The 18892-nt window shown below is 44.2% G+C and overlaps 1 protein-coding gene, 1 long non-coding RNA gene and 1 pseudogene across 2 annotated transcripts in view; 2 read left to right on the top strand and 1 right to left on the bottom strand.

The window, feature by feature from the left end:
* Window positions 1–673: 673 nt before the first annotated feature.
* Window positions 674–962, bottom strand: LOC142898414 (uncharacterized). Its single transcript, XR_012928587.1, has 2 exons — window positions 780–962; window positions 674–740 (listed from the first exon to the last, which is right to left on the bottom strand). It is a non-coding gene; the product is annotated as an uncharacterized LOC142898414 (long non-coding RNA).
* Window positions 963–1443: 481 nt separating this feature from the next.
* On the top strand, window positions 1444–3358 carry LOC142898400 (nuclear factor 7, brain-like; annotated as a pseudogene).
* Window positions 3359–6935: 3577 nt separating this feature from the next.
* Window positions 6936–18892, top strand: part of LOC142898370 (NLR family CARD domain-containing protein 3-like) — a 417525-nt gene continuing 405568 nt past the window's right edge. The window contains exons 1-8 of the mRNA XM_076041306.1: window positions 6936–7539; window positions 7949–8086; window positions 8733–8852; window positions 9724–9842; window positions 10033–11878; window positions 13656–13820; window positions 14421–14594; window positions 16086–16265. Of these exons, the coding sequence (XP_075897421.1) occupies window positions 7535–7539; window positions 7949–8086; window positions 8733–8852; window positions 9724–9842; window positions 10033–11878; window positions 13656–13820; window positions 14421–14594; window positions 16086–16265 (2747 nt within the window). The 5' untranslated portion in view covers window positions 6936–7534. The remainder of the gene's footprint in view (window positions 7540–7948; window positions 8087–8732; window positions 8853–9723; window positions 9843–10032; window positions 11879–13655; window positions 13821–14420; window positions 14595–16085; window positions 16266–18892) is intronic.

Genomic DNA, 18892 nt, shown 5'->3' with positions numbered 1-18892 from the left:
ATTACGTGCGCAGCGCAACGCACTGGCTGCTGGCAGGCCCGGCAGCTCATGTGTCGCACAATAACAAGCACGGGGCTGATGGCGTACCCACCGTGCTCGAGAATCGATCGTGGATTGTGTGCAAAGTGAAACTAGACACCACGGAAACGATTTGCAAACATCCTGTTTTACTTTTTATTTATTTTCTTTTGGGTCGGCGGACCGGGATGTTGAGGCAGCAAACGCAAAAATGTTAGCGAACTTTTACTGGCACAACTCCGAGTCAATTTTAGCACGGACCTTTTCAGGCTTTGTGTTCTAAAGTTACTCGAAGCGGACGTTTAACTCTGTCGTTTATCCACAGCGTCTTTTCAAGAGCGATCTTTCTTTCTGTTTTCTGTGGCGCTTGTTTTTAAGCGAGCCATCGCTTCTGCAAACACGGCGCGCTTCAGGCGCCTTCAAGGAATAAACTTGCGGCGCCACACCAGGCCGGGCATAGGTACTACATCACTGTCAGTCGTTTCCAGCCGCGTATCCGTGCAATCGGGATTTTATTTGTTTATTTATTTATTTATTTATTTACGCGTTTTTTTTTTTTTTCCGAGTGCGGTTTCAAATATATGCAGTTTAAAAAATTTTTTTAAAAAAAATCCCAAAACATGGAGTTGAATTGTTTTATATTTTTTAGCGTCACTTTTATCGTTATCGCAATAAATGCCAGAAATTATTGTGATAAAACTTTTAGTCCATATCGCCCATCCCTAGCCGTGAGTTTCTAATGTTTATATTTGTGAGCGCACTTCTTTAACACCTGGATAGGGGGTGTGTGTGTCACTGTGGGGTGTAGCCACAACGCTATTTAATGACATTCACCTGTGCGCCTCGGATGGCTTGGTGTGGTGGGGTGAGCGTCGGAGGTCATTGTGATAAAGAATAAAGTGAATAAAAAGGAACCTCGAAGCCAGACTGGACTTATTTTTGCGTGTGCGTCAACAATTAACCCCTCGTTTAACCAACGGAGGCTTATTTATTTATCGATCGCCAGTTAGCCGCAATACGTGCTTTTACCTTTTGAGTGTGTTGCTGGCTTCTGCGGACCCAGAAAGTAGGAAAGGCAGCTGGATTGTCTACACCAGGCTTCCTTAGAAATATAGCGGTGCAAGGCCCTGATTGATGTATGGAGATTCTTATGAAAATGTGAGAACCATTCTAAAGGGAGGAACACCAAATTAATTTGATTCTACTGCAATTATACACTTTTATTAATGTCTTTATCTAGGTTATCCTGGAAAGGTGTTCTGTCCCACCAGGAAGAGACCCTGAAGAAGACCCAGGACCCCCCAGAGGGACTAGGTCTCTCTGCTGGCCAGGGGGAACGCCTTTTGGTCCCGCTGAATGAGGTGGGGGGAAGTGACTGGGGCCAGGGAGGTCTGGGCATCTCTGCTAAGGCTGCTGCCCCCGCGACCCGACCCCGGATAAGCGGCAGAAGATTGATGGATGGATGGATGGGGGTATAAAATACTGCTTGTTTACTTGTTTTCCACAGTATATAAGGAGCCTCAGACAGTCAAGAGGACTGTCGCCTTAATAAAGCACCGACAACTGCAACATCAACTGCACAGCCCCACCTGCAGGCGTCATTTATTGAGGCGGAAGGTTTGATGAGAACTCTTCTTGTTACAAGGAGCTGAGACGCCATTAGCTGGCATTGCAGAGTATCTGCTTTGAGCAAAACAATTGGATGTTGTTTTTTTTTTGTTTTTTTTTTATCTCCAGTTCCACAGGACACAGACTGAGTGGTGAGTCTGACTTTCCCAACTGGAAATAAATATTTCAATCCATCTGGCTCGGAGGAACATCTGCTGAAATGGCAGAGAAATTAGCTCGTGTAGAAAGTTTACTGGCCTGTTCAGTTTGTTTAGAGACTTTCAAAGACCCAGTGACTCTGAGCTGCAACCACAGCTTCTGCTCCAAGTGTCTGCAGACCTTCTGGGAGAACAATAACAGCAAAAACTGTCCCATATGTAGAAGAAACTCCTCAATGGATATTCTGCTGCCAAACTTTGTACTGGAGCAACTGGCTGAGTCGCTGGCTGACGGCCAGCAGTCTGGATCGTCTGAGACAGTGGAAGAAGTGAAGGTGCTGCTGTGCAAAAACAAAGAAGAGTCCATAATGTTCTGTGAGGATGAGCAGAAAGCTCTGTGCTCTGTCTGTGAGTGTTCTCCCCACCAGGGTCACAAGGTGGTTCCTGTGGAAGAAGCAGGACAAAGACAAAGGACAAGAAGAAGAAATACGGAGAAATTGAGTTAAAATTCAAAGAAGTGATTGAACACTGGGAGGAGCAGGCGTCGTCCACAGAGAAGCAGATCAGAGTAGAGTTTGACAAGCGCCGCCTCTTCCTGAGAGAGGAAGAGGAGTCCAGACTGGCGGCTCTGAGGGAGGAAGAGGAGCAGAAGAGGAAGACTGTGATCAGAGAGATTTGAGAAGATTCAGGAGAAGATGTCTTGTCTCTGTCCTGTCTTGTCTCTGTCCAGCACCATCACTGCTGTCGAGGAGGAGCTGCAGCAGGAGGACACCATGGTCTTCCTCAACAGGTATAAAGGCCTTCAGAGCAGAGACAGAGACCAGTGCTCCCGGTCAGAGCCACAGCTGCCACAGCTGCTCCCAGGAGCACTGATCAACGTGGCCAAACACCTGGGCAACCTGTCCTTCACAGTGTGGCAGAAGATGAAAGACCAGGTCCACTTCAGTCCCATCATCCTGGACCCAAACACAGCAAACTACTGCCTCCACCTGTCTGATGACCTTACCAGTGTGAGATATGTAGAAACATCTCAGCAGCTTCCTTATAATCCAGAGAGACACACGAGATATATCAGTGTTCTGGGTTGCCAAGGTCTCAACTCAGGACAACACAGCTGGGAGGTGGAGGTGGGAGATCATCCAGACTGGATTGTAGGTGTCGCTAAAGAGTCAGTTGACTGGAAGGGTGAGATATATGTCTCACCAAAATATGGGCTCTGGTGTTTACGCCATAAAAATGGAAAATACCCTAATGTCATTGTCACGGTGAAGAAGAGTGTGGAGAGACTCAGAGTCCAGCTGGACTTTGACCAGGGGAAGGTTTCCTTCTATGACGCTGTGGACAAGACTCACATCTACACTTACAAAGACACTTTCACTGAGAAACTCTTCCCATATTTCAGTGTTGGAGAGGCTGGTGGTCCGAAAACTGCTGACATCAGGATGTGTGAGAGAGATTTCTCAGTAAGGTTTGAGAAGGACACCAGGTTGAAGCAACGCTTGTTGCTAACAGGAGGGGTCTTTGCCTCACAGATGTTCAGGGCGTTTTGAGTCTAGAATTGAAAATCACATGTTTGAAAATGATTTGAAACCGGTTATAAAAACGATGGAAAAATGTCTTCAATCAATCATGTAGAAATGACAATGATTATTTTTTTGTTTTGTTTTTTTGCTTTCGTAAGCCATTTATTTTGGAGAGAAAAGACAAACCAAACTCACTGACTCACTTCAAAACTTAACATTTATCTTTCAGTCAGCCAATGTTTTCTGAAATTCATCATTAACTTCAAAACCAATTAGACATTAACTGAATTATTCATATTTGCAAACTGTCTATTTTTGTTATTTAAACTTAGTGAGAACACACGATTGGTCATGTTGGGAAGATTGTTGTAAAAACCAACTTCATCCTTATTGGATATTTTTTTCATCTTTGTGCTTCTTGGACTGTCAGAAGTGTCACAGGAACCTCCTGATTCAACCGACTCACGATGAAGATGCTACGTCAGATGTTTGCTGTTGATGTTCTGTCATTACCAGGTGATTTAAAATGTGTTGAATTAATATGTTTTGTGCAGCCGTGACTGGAGGAAAACATGTCAACAAAGTTTCACCTTCAAAAACAATGTTTTGTCAATAAATTTGCTCTGTTTTAGTGAGGTTCTGTCTCGATATACAAATAGCCTGCGTTGTGTAGCGTTGGCGCAAGGCATCATGGGAGGTGTAGTGATGTTTTTGGGGGAAGGTTGAGGAGGTTGTTCCCCTCCGGTCAAATTGATATTATGGGAATAGTCTGGCGTAAAATGTATGTCAGACTATTTAGTGAAAGTTTCACCTTTCAACGTTAAAATGTTCGCGATTTCACATGAAATGATCAAGTTATTTTGTAAAAGTTTCACTTTTTACATAAAACTCACGCTATTTCTAGAAAGTTTTGTTTTGACGTGAAACCTTTCATGCAATTACGTCATTCTGAGCCCTGTTCTTTTTCCTCACGTGGCAGTAAAGTGCTTAATGAAAGTAGTCGTAGCAAAAAGTTGTGAAAAAAAATAATACTCAAGTAAAGAACAGATACCTTGAAAACAAAATCTACTTAAGATCAGTTAAGAATTCTGGAATAAACTTGCAATCACAAATAACGTGTTTACACTGTATTAATGAATCAAAGTTAATTTTTATTGTTTTTTGGATAAGAAGCGTCATAGCATTGTTATTGTTGATGCGTCTTATTGTCATATTAGCCTTTTCAGTTTTCAATGAAGGTCAATGAGTGAAATGATGTTGTTGTCGCTCAAGGTGGAGCTGTTTGACCTCTGAATTCTGACATCATTATTGTATTAATACCGCTGCTGTTTCACTTACCGCTGCTGTTACTGCAGTTCCGCCTGCAATGCAGCAGAGGGCGCTCCAACCATAGACTAGAAAGGAACACAAACTAGAACGGAATAGAAGCCTTTGTTAATCCCACATTGGGGACATTTTCATCGTAACAACAACACTACAAAGCAAAGAGAAGTAAAACTATATGAATCAAAAAGACACTGCAGATAGCCGGTGCCTGTCCGACCCCACCCACCCTGTTCTCCCGTCTGGCATCTGCAGAAGGTTCTGCATCCGCTGCAGAACAACCAGATTCACCAACAGTTACTTCCCCCTGGCCATCAGACTGTTAAACGCCAGTTAACCCCCCCTCCCCCTCCCCCCACCTGCCTGCTGCCACTGATTACACCGTCACCAACATCAGAGCACTATTCTGCACAGGTCCATATTATACAGCCTACATACCCCACCACCTGGTCACTCTTTATTCTGTCTATTATGTGTATACTTATTTTTCTCGACATGACGTTCATGTAATAACTTGTAGCTTTTCACTAATATTGGCCATTTACTGGAAACGTACCATTCAATTTGGCCGCACAGGCCGAAGTAAATGGCTAAAACAAAGGAGGCGAAGCTGTCTGTAACCTGAAGGTGTGTACTACGGCGCCTTTACAGGCTCTGAGGAGCAGAGCAGCCTGGGGTCATTAGCAGTTCCAGCTGCTGCTCCGGTACCCAGAACCTCCAGCCAGGCTGAAGGTTCTCAGCAGGACCTGGAGGACCTGCGCCACCGCTGGATGCTCCACAGGTCCAAGCTGAAGGACGTGACGCAGGTCAGATATGACCCCCGGGCCACAGTGTGCCCATGGCTGGACTATTGCCATGTGTGTGTTCTTGTGTTAACTACCTCTCTGTGTTGTGTTGTGGAGCACCTTGTGTTGCATTTCAGTCTACAAAAGGTGCTGATTTGATTTGATTTGTGCCAGCAGTTGCAAAGTTGTTCCAAGTGGTTCTTCATCTTCTGTCCTCCAGAAAGTTGGAGCCAAAGCAGAGGTGCTGCTCGTCCTGTCAAAGGTGCAGAAGGTAACAGAATATTTCTGATTAGAAAATATTTCAGTCATCAGCTCTCACTGAACTGATTGTTTTTCAGTGTTAATATTTGGCCACTCCTGGGATTCCGTGTTGTAATACCCTGTGTGACCAGTGGTTGTGCTGCTCCCTGCAGAGGCCCTCACTACTGCGTAGGGTGTGTCGGCTGGCGCTGCCTCTCTTGCTCCTCCTGCTAGCGCTACGGCTGCTGCTGCTGCCCTTCGTAGCCCCACAAGAGTACCGAACATGTCCCTGCATTTCGGTGCCTCTCGAATCTATCTGCCTTCTACAATTATTTTTTATCGTGCAAACCGTAAAAATACTTTTATGTATGCAACCCCCTGGTGATAGTTTTTGTTGCTATTGTTTTTTTGTACTGTTTTACGCAATTATTAAAAAAAAATAAAAAAAAATAATAAAAAAAATAAAAAAAAGATCAACTAACTTCCGGCGTTGAGTTCCGGTCTTGAGTCCAACCCCCTTGCAAGAGTACCCAACTGCAGACACATGGGTGCCGCCATTACTCTAACCCCATGACTCCACACCGGAACTCAACGCTGGAAGTTAGTTGATCTTTTTTTTTTTTTTTTTTTTTTTTATGTATTTTTTAATAATTGCGCAAAACAGTACAAAAAAACCCAAAAACAAACAAAAACAAAAACAAAAAACAATAGCAACAAAAACTATTGCCGGACATGGGCTCCGCTATATCTTCTATACCGGAACTCAAGACCGTAACTCAACGCCGGAAGTTAGTTAATCTTTTTTTTTTTTTTTTTTTTTTTTTAATAATTGCGCAAAACAATACAAAACCACCCCCAAAAAACAAACAATAGCAACAAAAACTATCACCAGGGGGTTGCATAAATAAAAGTATTTTTTTTTACAGCTGCTCTCCGCAGGGAGAAACAGCTGACTGGTCGTCACTCACTGTGTTGTGACATCACGTCCATGTTACAGCGCCCACTCGCACTGTGGCTGTTAGTTTGGTTGAGATGTGAGACAGTTGTTGAAATAAAAGCCCTGAATCAGTGACGAGCATCAGTGTTGATGAGCACTGGCCACTTTATTAGAGACACCTCGCCAGTCTTTGCTTGTAAACCTTCCTCCTCCAGTGTGAGGAGCAGCCATCAAGAAGCAGGAAGAGAAACCGAAAGTTAAAGTTGTTAACAGTCTGACTCCACTTTGTGTTGACGCAGTCTTTAGCAGAAGCAGAAGTGAAGCGGTCGGGTGAGGTGTTCTTTGCTAGTATCTCCTTTCCCAGCGGCCCAACGTGGCCCGTTAAGCCGCTAACAATCAAAGATTTTATTTGTCACGAGACACATGACACGGCACCGCGGTGAAATTCGACAGACAATCGCTCCGGGAAAAGACCACTGCGGTCAAGCCAACCGACAGTTCGAAAAAAGCGGTCGAGCCAGCAGGCACTCGCGTTTTGCTTGCTCCGTGTGCACCAGGTATTACGGTAGTCATTGTACTCAATGGGGAAACGAGATCGAATCGCTTTTCGCTGTACTTGGTTTCAGATGAACATTATTGGAGAATTCCTAATTGTCACGCCATCATTCCACTTCAGGGTGCTAGGGAACCACCCCAGGAACACCCTCACTGAATTTCACAAATTTCTGATGGAGCGTTTCAGAATAAAGCTCATCCAAAAATTGGCATTTTTTATGTTTATTATTCTTTATTTCAGATGTTCTCTCTCATTCACTCAGCGATTAAGTGCCATCAATAATAGACTTTAAATCTGATGATAGTGAACAGAACCAGACTTCTGAGCCCTACCACCCTGAAGGTGAATCATCAAGTGACAACTAGGAATTACCACAAAATATTAATATGAAGTTATTAATTACTATATAATTATATATATATAATTAAATATAACTATATATATAATGAAATAGTAAAAAACAAAAAAAACAAAAAAACAAACAAAAAAAAACTTTTGAGGTACTTTATTTTGAATGGCTCCATCAGAATGTTCTGAACTTGAGTGAGGAGTCTCCTGGGGTGGTGCACTACTGCCCTCTAGTGGAACCATCCAGTGACAACATCTTCATCTGAAGTCTCGTTCAGAGTAAAGCAGCTCAGTGTGTTGTTGTCATTGTGTCCAGTGGTGATCATAATGCCTGGTGTGGTCAGAGGAGCAGAACTCCAGTGTCTGCTGGCTCCTGTCCTGCACTCTCCTACTGCAGTGAAGTTCTGCACTGTGTTGTGAGCTCACAGTAGAACTGCTGTGTTTCACCTCAGACTGACTCCAGTTCAGGAGATGGATGGAGAAGAAGTCAGAGCAGAGTCTCCAGGGCCCAGCATGGTGTCTCTGAAGAGTGGCCACTCCAAAAGTCTCCCTCCAGTCTTCAGTCATGAACCTGGACCTTCTGAGACACAGTAAGAACACTCTGGTCACAGACACCATCACTGACTGAAAACTGTGAGGCGGATCAGAAATCATTGCTTTCAGTATTGTAATTTTTCTTTTCTCTCAGTTTATAATGCGAGTCTTAGCTGTAGCAGCAGGAGGTGAGGGAAGGAGAAGGAGGAATGGTAGATTATTACTAATCTATTACTATTATGACTATAGCATTCTGAATAATAATGGGGTGAACTAGCAGTTTGATCTCATGAAGATTGGAAGAATAAAGTCAGTTTCATATTGACTCTAATCGGATCATTGAGTCAATAGTCATCAGTTATTGACACTTGATTGACTGTCAAGGGATTCTGATCTTCCTGCCAGACTGGTTCAGAAAACCACCTTCATGGTGGCATTGACCCAGTGACCTCTGACTGGTTTGACTGGTCGACTGGTTGACTGGTCAACTGATTTACTGGTTGACTGGTCAGCAACCCCGACCGTCCTGACTCTTCACCTTCTCAGTTCTTCACTTTTCCTGAAGACCATCTAGAGATAAAGAGCAGCATCACTGTTGCTGCTGCAGCTCCTCAATCTGAGCAGCAGTTTGTCTTTAATGTTTATCAGCAGACAATTGATGAAAGATTGATGTTTTTGACTCAAGACATGTTTGTGTTGCAGAGTTCAGGGACAGAGACGGAGGTCAGAGTCTCCAGGGTCCAGCATGGTGTCTCTGAAGAGTGACCGGTCCATACGTCTCCCTCCACTCTTCAGTAATGAACCTGGACCTTCTGAGACACAGTAAGTGCCAGTATGGGAACATTTCGGCTTCAAACGAAACGAACGAGGTGATCCCATGAACACGGGCGAACCGATATGTCGCATTTGTTCGAAAGTAGTGGTGGTGAAGAAAGGGAATACGATGAACATGCACGCGCACCTCCAGCACAATCATCCCCTCCAGTTTTCCCAACTGTGAAAAAAATAAAGTACCGCCCGAGGTTCCGCGGAGCCACCGTCCCGACAGGCAACGCTGACTGAAGCGTTCGGTAAGCAAAGCAAATATAAAAAAAAAACAGCGCAAAATGGTGCGCGCTTACAGACAGCGTCAAAGTCCTTCTTTCTTTTTTTCCTTTTTTTTTGAATTGTTTTTAGTTGTTATTGTGGTTTTTAAGTGCTATTTTTGATAAAAACAGAATGTGAGTCCATTTTATTTTTATTGTTTTCTTGGTGTCCTTTATGTTTATTATGTTTGTTCATCTTATTTGCAACCTCTTAATCTGGAGAAATTAAAGTTTATTGCTTTTGACATGGTGTACTTGCATTATTATGTCATATATTATCATTATATATGATTTAAAAGAAATGGTGTCAATAATATCGTTTATCGGCAATAATTTGTAGCACAATTATCGTCCAGCAAAATTTGTTATCGTGACAGGCCTAGTTTTGACTGTTTGTGTTTCAGAGGAAAAGACACTCTGTGCTTCTAGAACAGACAGCTTGACCAAGTCATTTCAAAATAAAAGCCTAAACTTTATCTTGTTGAGTGTTTCATGTAATTTAGTATTCCAGAAGAATCAAAACTTCAGTAACAGGAAAAATGTGTTCAAGACTAAAAACTTTCATCCAAACTGTCCAACTGACCAGTCAAACCCAAACTTCTCCACAGGAGGAGGAGCAGTGGTGTAGGCTGCGACGTCCTGACTGACCCAGTGTCCACCAGGTCATACTGGGACCAGTCTGCTCCATCAACACTGCAACCTGCCAGTCACACCAAGACTGCTCACAGTAAGACTGTCCACCTGCACCTCCTTCACTTTGCCTCTGAGATCCTTCAGGACCTCCAGTGAGAAGATTCACTGAGGGACGTTGAGAGCAAACAGTCACACAGCAGCTTCACCACAGCAGCTTCAAGTTGTGGAGAGAAAATGATGCTCACACTGTCACACTGATGTTTTCTTCTCCAACCTTTTCTCAGCTCCAGAGGCTGATGATGGTCTGCAGGAGCTTCTACAGCAGCAGAAGATCAGTCTGGAGAGGAGATGTGAACGTGTAACTGAAGGTGAAGAAGCAGGAAGTCAAACCCTCCTCAACAGCATCTACACTGAGCTCTACATCACTGAGGGACTGAGTGAGGAGGTCAACAGAGAGCATGAGGTCAGGCAGCTGGAGACCAAGAAGATCCTCCACGACCGTCCAATCAGGTGCAGCCAGATCTTTGAAGCCTCACCTGAGCAGCAGGGACTCAGAGTCAGAGTGGTGCTGACCAACGGTGTCGCTGGGGTTGGAAAAACCTTCTCAGTGCAGAAGTTCACTCTGGACTGGGCCCAGGGCCTGGAGAACCAGGACCTTCATCTGGTGCTTCCTCTCTCATTCAGGGAGCTCAACTTGGTCAAAGAGCAGCACTACAGTCTTCTGGAGCTGCTCCATGTTTTCCATCCAACGTTAGAGAAGCTCACAGCAGAGCAGCTGCATGTCTGCAAACTTCTCTTCATCTTGGACGGCCTGGATGAAAGCAGACTGGCTCTGGACTTTGAGGACAACCAGGTGGTGACTGACGTCACTCAGAAGAAGTCAGTCAGCGTCCTGCTAACAAACCTGATCAGAGGAGATCTGCTTCCCTCGGCTCTGCTGTGGATAACTTCCAGACCTGCAGCAGCCAATCACATCCCTCCGTCATGTGTGGACAGGCTGACAGAAGTACGAGGCTTCACCGATGACCAGAAGGAGGAGTATTTCAGGAGGAGGTTCAGAGATAGAGAAGATGTGTCCAGCAGGATCATCTCCCACATCAAGGCCTCCAGGAGCCTCCACATCATGTGTGAGATCCCGGTCTTCTGCTGGATCACTGCCACAGTTCTGGAGAGCATGTTGAGCTCAGAACAGAGAGGAGAGCTGCCCAAGACCCTGACTGACATGTACTCACACTTCCTGCTGGTCCAGACCAAGAGGAAGCAGCACAAGTATGGAGGAGGTCCACAGGAGCCGACGGAGGCTGACAGGGAGCTTCTTCTGAAGCTGGGCCAGCTGGCATTTGAACATCTGGAGAGTGGAGACATCATGTTCTACAGTGAAGACCTGGAGAAGTGTGGTCTCAGTGTGACTGACGCCTCTGTGTACTCAGGAGTTTGTACAGAGATCTTCAGAAGAGAGAGTGTGATCTTCCACAAAACTGTCTACTGCTTCGTTCATCTGAGTGTCCAGGAGTTTCTGGCTGCAGTCTACAGCTTTCACTGTCACACCAACAGGAAGAAGGAGGTTCTTCAGGATTTCCTCAAAGACTCAAAAGCAGGGACATCACAAAAATATATAGAAGAAGGCCCTAATCCTAACCAAACCTTGGACACCCTGGATGATTTCCTGAAGAAGATTATGGAGAATTCCCTGCAGAGTCCAAACGGTCACCTGGACTTGTTTGTTCGCTTTCTCCATGGACTCAGTCTGGAATACAACCACAGTCTCTTAGGAGGACTGCTGGGTCTCACTGACAACCATCCAGAAACCTTACAGAAGGTCATCAACAACCTGAAGGAGATGAACACTCGTAATATTTCTCCTGACAGAAGCATCAACATCTTCCACTGTCTGCTGGAGGTGAAGGATCAGTCAGTGCATCAGGAGGTCCAAGAGTTCCTGCAGTCAGAGAACAGATCAGAGAAGGAACTCCCAGCCATCCAGTGTTCAGCTCTGGCCTACATGCTGCAGATGTCAGAGGAGGTTCTTGAGGAGTTGGACCTCAACAAGTACAACACAACCATGGAGGGAATATTGAGACTGATTCCAGCTGTGAGGAACTGCAGGAAGGCTGTGATACGTTTAGGAGGGTACGTAAACACTGTGGGCCAGATCCACAAAGCGGCACAAAATGCGCCGAGGCGCAGGTAGCGGCAGGGTTGCGCCAGATTCATTTGAATGTATTGAAATGAGTCATTGCGCGCAAAATGACACGCCCCCTTCTATGCAAATATGCCTCATTCAAACAGCGGCAGATCCAGGAAGAGTTTGCGCTCGTGTCCGCACGCAGTTTTACAGACGCAAACACCGCCGGCCAAAACCAGGAGCAGCTTCTGTCTGTCAAAGTGTTTCTGGCTTCTGAGTGAAACTTTCCTCTCTGAAAAGCCTGAAATATATATATAGCTCCCCAAATCTTATATATAGATCGGCATAGACTACAGTATATACGCCAATATTTTAGATCGGCTATGAAAAATACAAATGGTACTCAGGTGTTGGTGACTAACGTGTCTTGCATCGTAATGCCAGGAGCACAGGAGCGTTTATCCCAGCAGAGTTTCACTGTCAAACACACGCACTCACCAACAACCTTTGGCGCAAACTGCTCTCAGGTTGCCAGACCGCAACATTCGCACCCGTTTCAGGTGCCGCATTCGTGGGCGTGTTTGCACCTGCATGTCATTAGCGCAAAAACCTTTGTGGATCCCCGCATCTGTGGCGCAAATTGCCCTTTTTTGAGGATCTACCCCTATGTGTGTGTGTGTGTGTGTGTGTTGAAACTCTATGTGCTGTCATTCTTGGCCAGGTCTCTCTTGTAAAAGAGATCTTGGATCTGAAAGGGACAAACCTGGGTAAATAGTTATAATAATAATTCAACTACAGAAAAGAGTTGTCAGAATAATAAATAAAGTTCCCTAAAGCACAAATCAATGATTGATAGTCAAAGATCTTCCAATTCATAGATATAGTGGACTTGAAAACATTAGAAATACTATTTCCAGGAGAGAATGAAAATATTGTATATGTTGTAATGTTATAAGTTTTTTAAAGTGAGAGAAAATCAATCCATGTTCAGAGGGTTGAGTGTCTTTGAATGATGGAAGGTGAGAAGCATTGTTAAATATAGATGTCTTTCTTTTTTGGGAGTTCCATTTTGGAATGGGATCAGTGACCATTTGAAAATGTGTGCTTCTTTGTTGAGTTGAAAAAATCTTGAAGGGCAAAATACTTGATGATGATGAGGATAAATGATTGAATTGTGAGTCAATGATGAGGAATAATGTCAAGCATATTTTGTTGAGTTGCGTTTCTCTTTTTTTCCTTTTTGATTTTGTCTGACTAATTATTCCAGCTAATCTTATGGACTGTATAGGAGAGGCAAGAATCAGCTTGGGCTTCAGCCTGCTGCTTTTTCCTTCACACAGTTGTTATGTTTTTGTTGTTGTGAGTCTTTATAATGTACACATTTGTTTTGGAAGCTTCTTTTTCATTGTTGTCAGTTGATTGCACAAGATTGATTGAATTTACACTGTCAACAAAAATCAACTATTCAATCATTCACGATGAAGATGATGATGGTGATGGTGATAATGGTGGTGATGAAGATGATGATGAAGATGATGATGATGATGAAGCTGCTGATGATGATGATGGTGATGATGGTGGTGGTGATGATGAAGATGATGAAGATGATGGTGATGATGGTGATGATGATGGTGATGAAGATGATGATGGTGATGATGGTGGTGATGATGATGATCAGGGTGATGATGATGATCAGGGTGATGATGATGATCAGGGTGATGATGATGATGATGGTGATGATGATGGAAGCAGCAACTTCTCACTCTGCTCTCCTTCATTCAGTCATGAACTCTCAGAGCTTGAGTGTGCAGTGGTGTCTTCAGCTCTGCAGTCCAGCCCCTCCCACCTCACACTCCTGGACCTGAGTACCACCATCCTGAAGGATCCTGGAGTGAAGCTGCTCTGTGCTGGACTGCAGAGTCCCAACTGCAGACTGGAAGTTCTCAGGTCAGTTCCTGCTTTCTACTGGTGGACAGTGTGTGTCAGCAGATGACAACTGGTGTGTAACGCTGCTCAGTGTGAAGACTTTGAAGCAGATATTAAAGACTCATCTAGACAAAGTGGATGTTGTTGATATTTTCATGTCAACAATCTGCAGCCAGAAAAGACTTTGGATGGTGGAAGAAAGTGTGGAAAATGTCTCCAGTCACTTTGGAGCTCAATGGAAGTTGTTGATTGGTGATGAAGGTCACATGACTGAGCAGAAGATCCTGTGAAGAAATATTAAAGGCAGATTAATAGTGCAGCAGTATTTCTTCATCTTGTCCTTTGAATGTGTTTGACTTGTAACGAGACTCTGATGACTGAAAACAGCCACAAGCACACAAAGGACTCACTGATTATTTTCCATCTTCACTGCTGATTGGCTGCACACTGACTGACACACTGCTCTTGTTATTGTGTTGACAACACACTGGCACAATGACTCCTTTGAGGGAATGACTCAGTGATCTGAACAGCTGCACATCTGGATCATCAACAGGGAGAAATGACTCTTAATATGACATTTACACCATTTAAGAAATCAAATATTGATTCTCTATTCAGGTTGGAGAACTGCAGTTTGTCAGAGCTCAACTGTGATTGGCTGCTCTCAGCTCTGAAGTCAAACCCCTCCCACCTCAAACACCTGGACCTGAGTTGGAACCAGCTGCAGGATTCATCAGTGAAGGAGCTGAGTGGTTTTCTGCAGAGTCCAGACTGTAAACTGGAGACTCTGAGGTCAGTTCACCCTCTTCACTCTACAACTTGTATCACTCTTGTTGTTGTTGTCATGATTTTCACTTCACTGCTGTTGGACTTTCAATTTGCAGTCACTGGTTTGTGTTTGAAATGAGTGAAACTGGGACCTGTTTCCGCCCTTTTCCACGGTGGAACAGTGAGCACAAAGTGTTCAGTAGGTTGTAGCTCAGAAAAACGCTGCTCAGGTTCACAGGATAGACAAATATTTGACAGGGACGGAGAGAAGAATTCAGGAGTCCAGTGGTGGCCAGTGTTCACTATGTTCACTGTTGTTGCCCACTGTTGGCTGTAGAATCGTTCAGCGAGTCGCTGCGGAACGATGGTGTTGATGTGGTCAATTTCATCAAAACAAGAGCCCTGAAAGCGCGGCTATGCTCTGCACTTTGTGAGGAGATGGGAGCACAACACAAAGCTGTGTTGTTTCACAGTGAAGCCAGGTGGTTGTCCCCAGGAAAAGTGCTGCCATTGGACAGAGGGCTGTGGGAATTCTGCTTCCTTTGGCCACATCCCATCCCTGTCAAATAGGCTTTTCAGCTGTTGCAATACTGAAGACTAAGTACAGAGCTAAGCTCCACATTGAGCCTGATCTGCCAGTGGCAGCATCAAGCCTGCAAGCCCACTGTGAGATGTTGTGCAAAGCAAAAGAGGCCCATTGCAGCCACTAATACAGTAACTCTCACACACTCTCACACACTCTCACTACTCTTGCCAAATACCTGCATTTCTTCTTTTATCTACATATTCAACTCCATTGTTTTTGCATTAGTGAAGTCAATGAATGGTTATTTGCACAACAGAATAACTTGATAGAAAACAGAGGGAATGTTGATGATAAAAAGTTCATTTTCTTTATTGGATGTTACAAAAGTGCTTTGCCAGAAAAGATCTTTGCACAGCAGAACAGTCAAAGTATTCTTGTTTAAAAAGTGATGTTCAGGATTTGATGCCACAAAGAGTGATTTGCTAAAGTGGTTTATTTGAACAACATAAATGATTTCATAAATGAAGAGAAAAGTGAACTGAATGTGAAATGAATGTTGATGATAAAAAAAGAATGTTGGTTTTGATATCACAAAAAGTGTCAAAGGTCAAACATTATTTGCACAGCAGAAATGTGTAAAGCTGGTGAGAGGAATGTTCATCTTTTATGTTGTTTCAGTAAATTTGAAAAAAAAAAAAATGTAGTCACCATTTTGTCTGGGTGGGGGGCATGAAAAATTCCTTCCTCCAAGGTGGGGGCTACAGAGAAAAGTTTGAGAACCACTGGTCTAAAGGCACAGTGTGTAAAATCCTGCCATCTAGTGGTCAGATTTCAGATTGCAGCGCTCATTCACTCACCCTCTCTCCCTCCCTCTCTGTTTCTGTAGTGTCAGATTCTGAAGTCCACATTTCACTTTGATTTTCAGAGTGATGACACCCTGGAAAAACTTTCCATCATTATAAACTCTCCATCATTTATTCTCTATTCAGGTTTATTCAGGAGAGGTGCAGGTTGTCAAAGCTCATCTGTGATTGGCTGCTCTCAGCTCTGAAGTCCAACCCCTCCCACCTCAGACTCCTGGACCTGAGTTACAGCCAGCTGCAGGATTCAGGAGTGAAGGAGCTGAGTGGTTTTCTGCAGAGTCCAGACTGTAAACTGGAGACTCTGAGGTCAGTACTGGTTTGGAACCAGTGGATGATGGTTTCAGCACCAAACACAGTTCATCACACATGTTGAATAAACATTGAACTGAAGGTTGATTCATATCAAAATGACATCCAGAAATATGAAAACTTCATTCTGTTCATGTTTGAAGTTTAAAGCAGGTCATCAGTGGTCATGTGACCAAACATCATTTCAACACACATTAGTTTTGGACTGAGGATTTAATTTCAAGGTGACATTTTCTGTAGTGTCAGATTCTGAAGTCCACATTTCACTTTTTTTTCATTTTGATTTGAAAGGGCTCAATACAATTTTATAAAACTTATGAATAAACATGGTTAAAAAGGCAGAATTAGCCAAAATGCTAGTTTTCATCTGCAGTCCCCTGGCCAAGATGTAAAAGGGCAATAAAAATCATATACAAGAGAAATACATGAGTGAACGGTGGACAGGGCACTAACATATAACATATACATGACAAGCTGTTCAGAGAGCCAAGAGCACACAATAAAAACATTGACATTCAAACACCTACTATAAAGTTAACAAGCAGAAAGAAGAAGAAGAAAAGCTCAGACTTTACATTATATTGCAACACAACATTTGATTGAAAGCTCAAAAAACATCCCAACAGGCTCATCTCTTGGTGTTGGCAGCTGTAGGTGTTGACAAGACACATTTTCCATTTTGTTGAGAAAGCCTTGTATGTTGTAAGCAGCTTAATGTCCTGCGGTACTGAGTTCCACGCATGAGCACTCCTCACTGACCAGTGACACACACACACACACACACACACACACACACACACACACACACACACACACACACACACACACACACACATTGCTTGTTTGTACAAAACTTCCAGGGCCAGATCCACAAAGCGATCGCGCGGCTTTGACGCCAGAAAATCCGTGTAAACGGCGCCAAAAACGGTGATTCCGATCCACAGAGGACGCAAACGTGAAAATTGGCGCAAAATGCGCCGAGGCGCAGGGAGCGACAGGGTTGCGCCAGACTCATTTGAATGTATTTAAATGAGTCATTGCGCGCAAAATGACACGCCCCCTTATATGCAAATATGCCCCATTCAAACAGCGGCAGATCCAGGAAGAGTTTGCGCTCGTGTCCGCGCGCAGTTTTACAGACGCAAACACCGCCGGCCAAAACCAGGAGCAGCTTCTGTCTGTCAAAGTGTTTCTGGCTTCTGAGTGAAACTTTCCTCTCTGAAAAGCCTGAAATATATATATAGCTCCCCAAATCTTATATATAGATCGGCATAGACTACAGTATATACGCCAATATTTTAGATAGGCTATGGAAAATACAAATGGTACTCAGGTGTTGGTGACTAACGTGTCTTGCATCGTAATGCCAGGAGCACAGGAGCGTTTATCCCAGCAGAGTTTCACTGTCAAACACACGCACTCACCAACAACCTTTGGCGCAAACTGCTCTCAGGTTGCCAGACCGCAACATTCGCACCCGTTTCAGGTGCCGCATTCGTGGGCGTGTTTGCACCTGCATGTCATTAGCGCAAAAACCTTTGTGGATCCCCGCATCTGTGGCGCAGGTTGCGGGCGCAATCCCGCCGCAAAATGCAGCCGCATTTTAGCGCTGCGCGCCCTTTTTAGAGGATCTACCCCCCAATGTTTTCTTTGCATTGTGACGAGCTTGGGACCAACTGGTTAGACAATAGTTAAAGTGACTGACAATCATTGAATGAAAGCACATTTTTGCAGCTTCAGTTGACATTTCATTTCCAATTGCACGGAAATTTGCACAAATTTTACACAATTTGTCGATATGGGCTTTAAAGGAAAGCTGTGAATCATTATTAACCCAAGATATTTATATTGGCTGACAATTTGTATATTTTTTCCTTTAGCAAGTATGTCAGGGTCATGTGATACTTTGATTTTCAGAGTGATGACACCCTGGAAAAACTCCATCATTATAAACTCTCCATCATTTATTCTCTATTCAGGTTGGAGAGGTGCAGTTTGTCAAAGCTCAGCTGTGATTGGCTGCTCTCAGCTCTGAAGTCCAACCCCTCCCACCTCAGACACCTGGACCTGAGTAAGAACCAGCTGAAGGAATCATCAGTGAAGCCACTGATGGATCTTGTCCACAGCAGAGACTATCAACTGGAGAGTGTGAGGTCAGTACTGGTTTGGAAGCAGTGGATGATGGTTCCAGCACCAACGCCAGTTGATCCCACAGCAGAGGTCCAGTGTTCCCAGTCACAGTGTGAGAGGAGGATGGTGACGTCCAGCTGCTCCTCATTCATCCAACATCTGCTGCCAAGCTGCTTCTTCTCTCAGTTCACCACTCAATTACTGATCAGTTCATCTTCATCAGGCCTCAGTATCAGTCCAACACTTCATGGTCACATGACCTTCATATGTTCCACACTTGACATGTGACTGAGAGTCTGCTTCTTCTCACCAGTCACTCCATCATCTCCATCAACAGTCAACGTCTCTGTGATGATGCGTTCAAGGACCCTGAGTCCTGACTCCTGCTGTCTCTTCTTCTCTCTACAGGTGGAGGTGGTGAGGGAGGATGAGGAGGAGAGTGAAGAGGAGAGCTCCATCTAGTGGTGGCTGACGGAACTACAACTAGTGGAGCC

The sequence above is a fragment of the Nelusetta ayraudi genome, unplaced genomic scaffold (genome assembly GCF_046127955.1).
Source record: "Nelusetta ayraudi isolate G7.1 ecotype Tasmania unplaced genomic scaffold, CSIRO-AGI_Nayr_v1 ptg000064l, whole genome shotgun sequence".
Lineage (NCBI taxonomy): Eukaryota > Metazoa > Chordata > Actinopteri > Tetraodontiformes > Monacanthidae > Nelusetta > Nelusetta ayraudi.
This window is presented reverse-complemented; position numbering and strand designations above follow the sequence as displayed.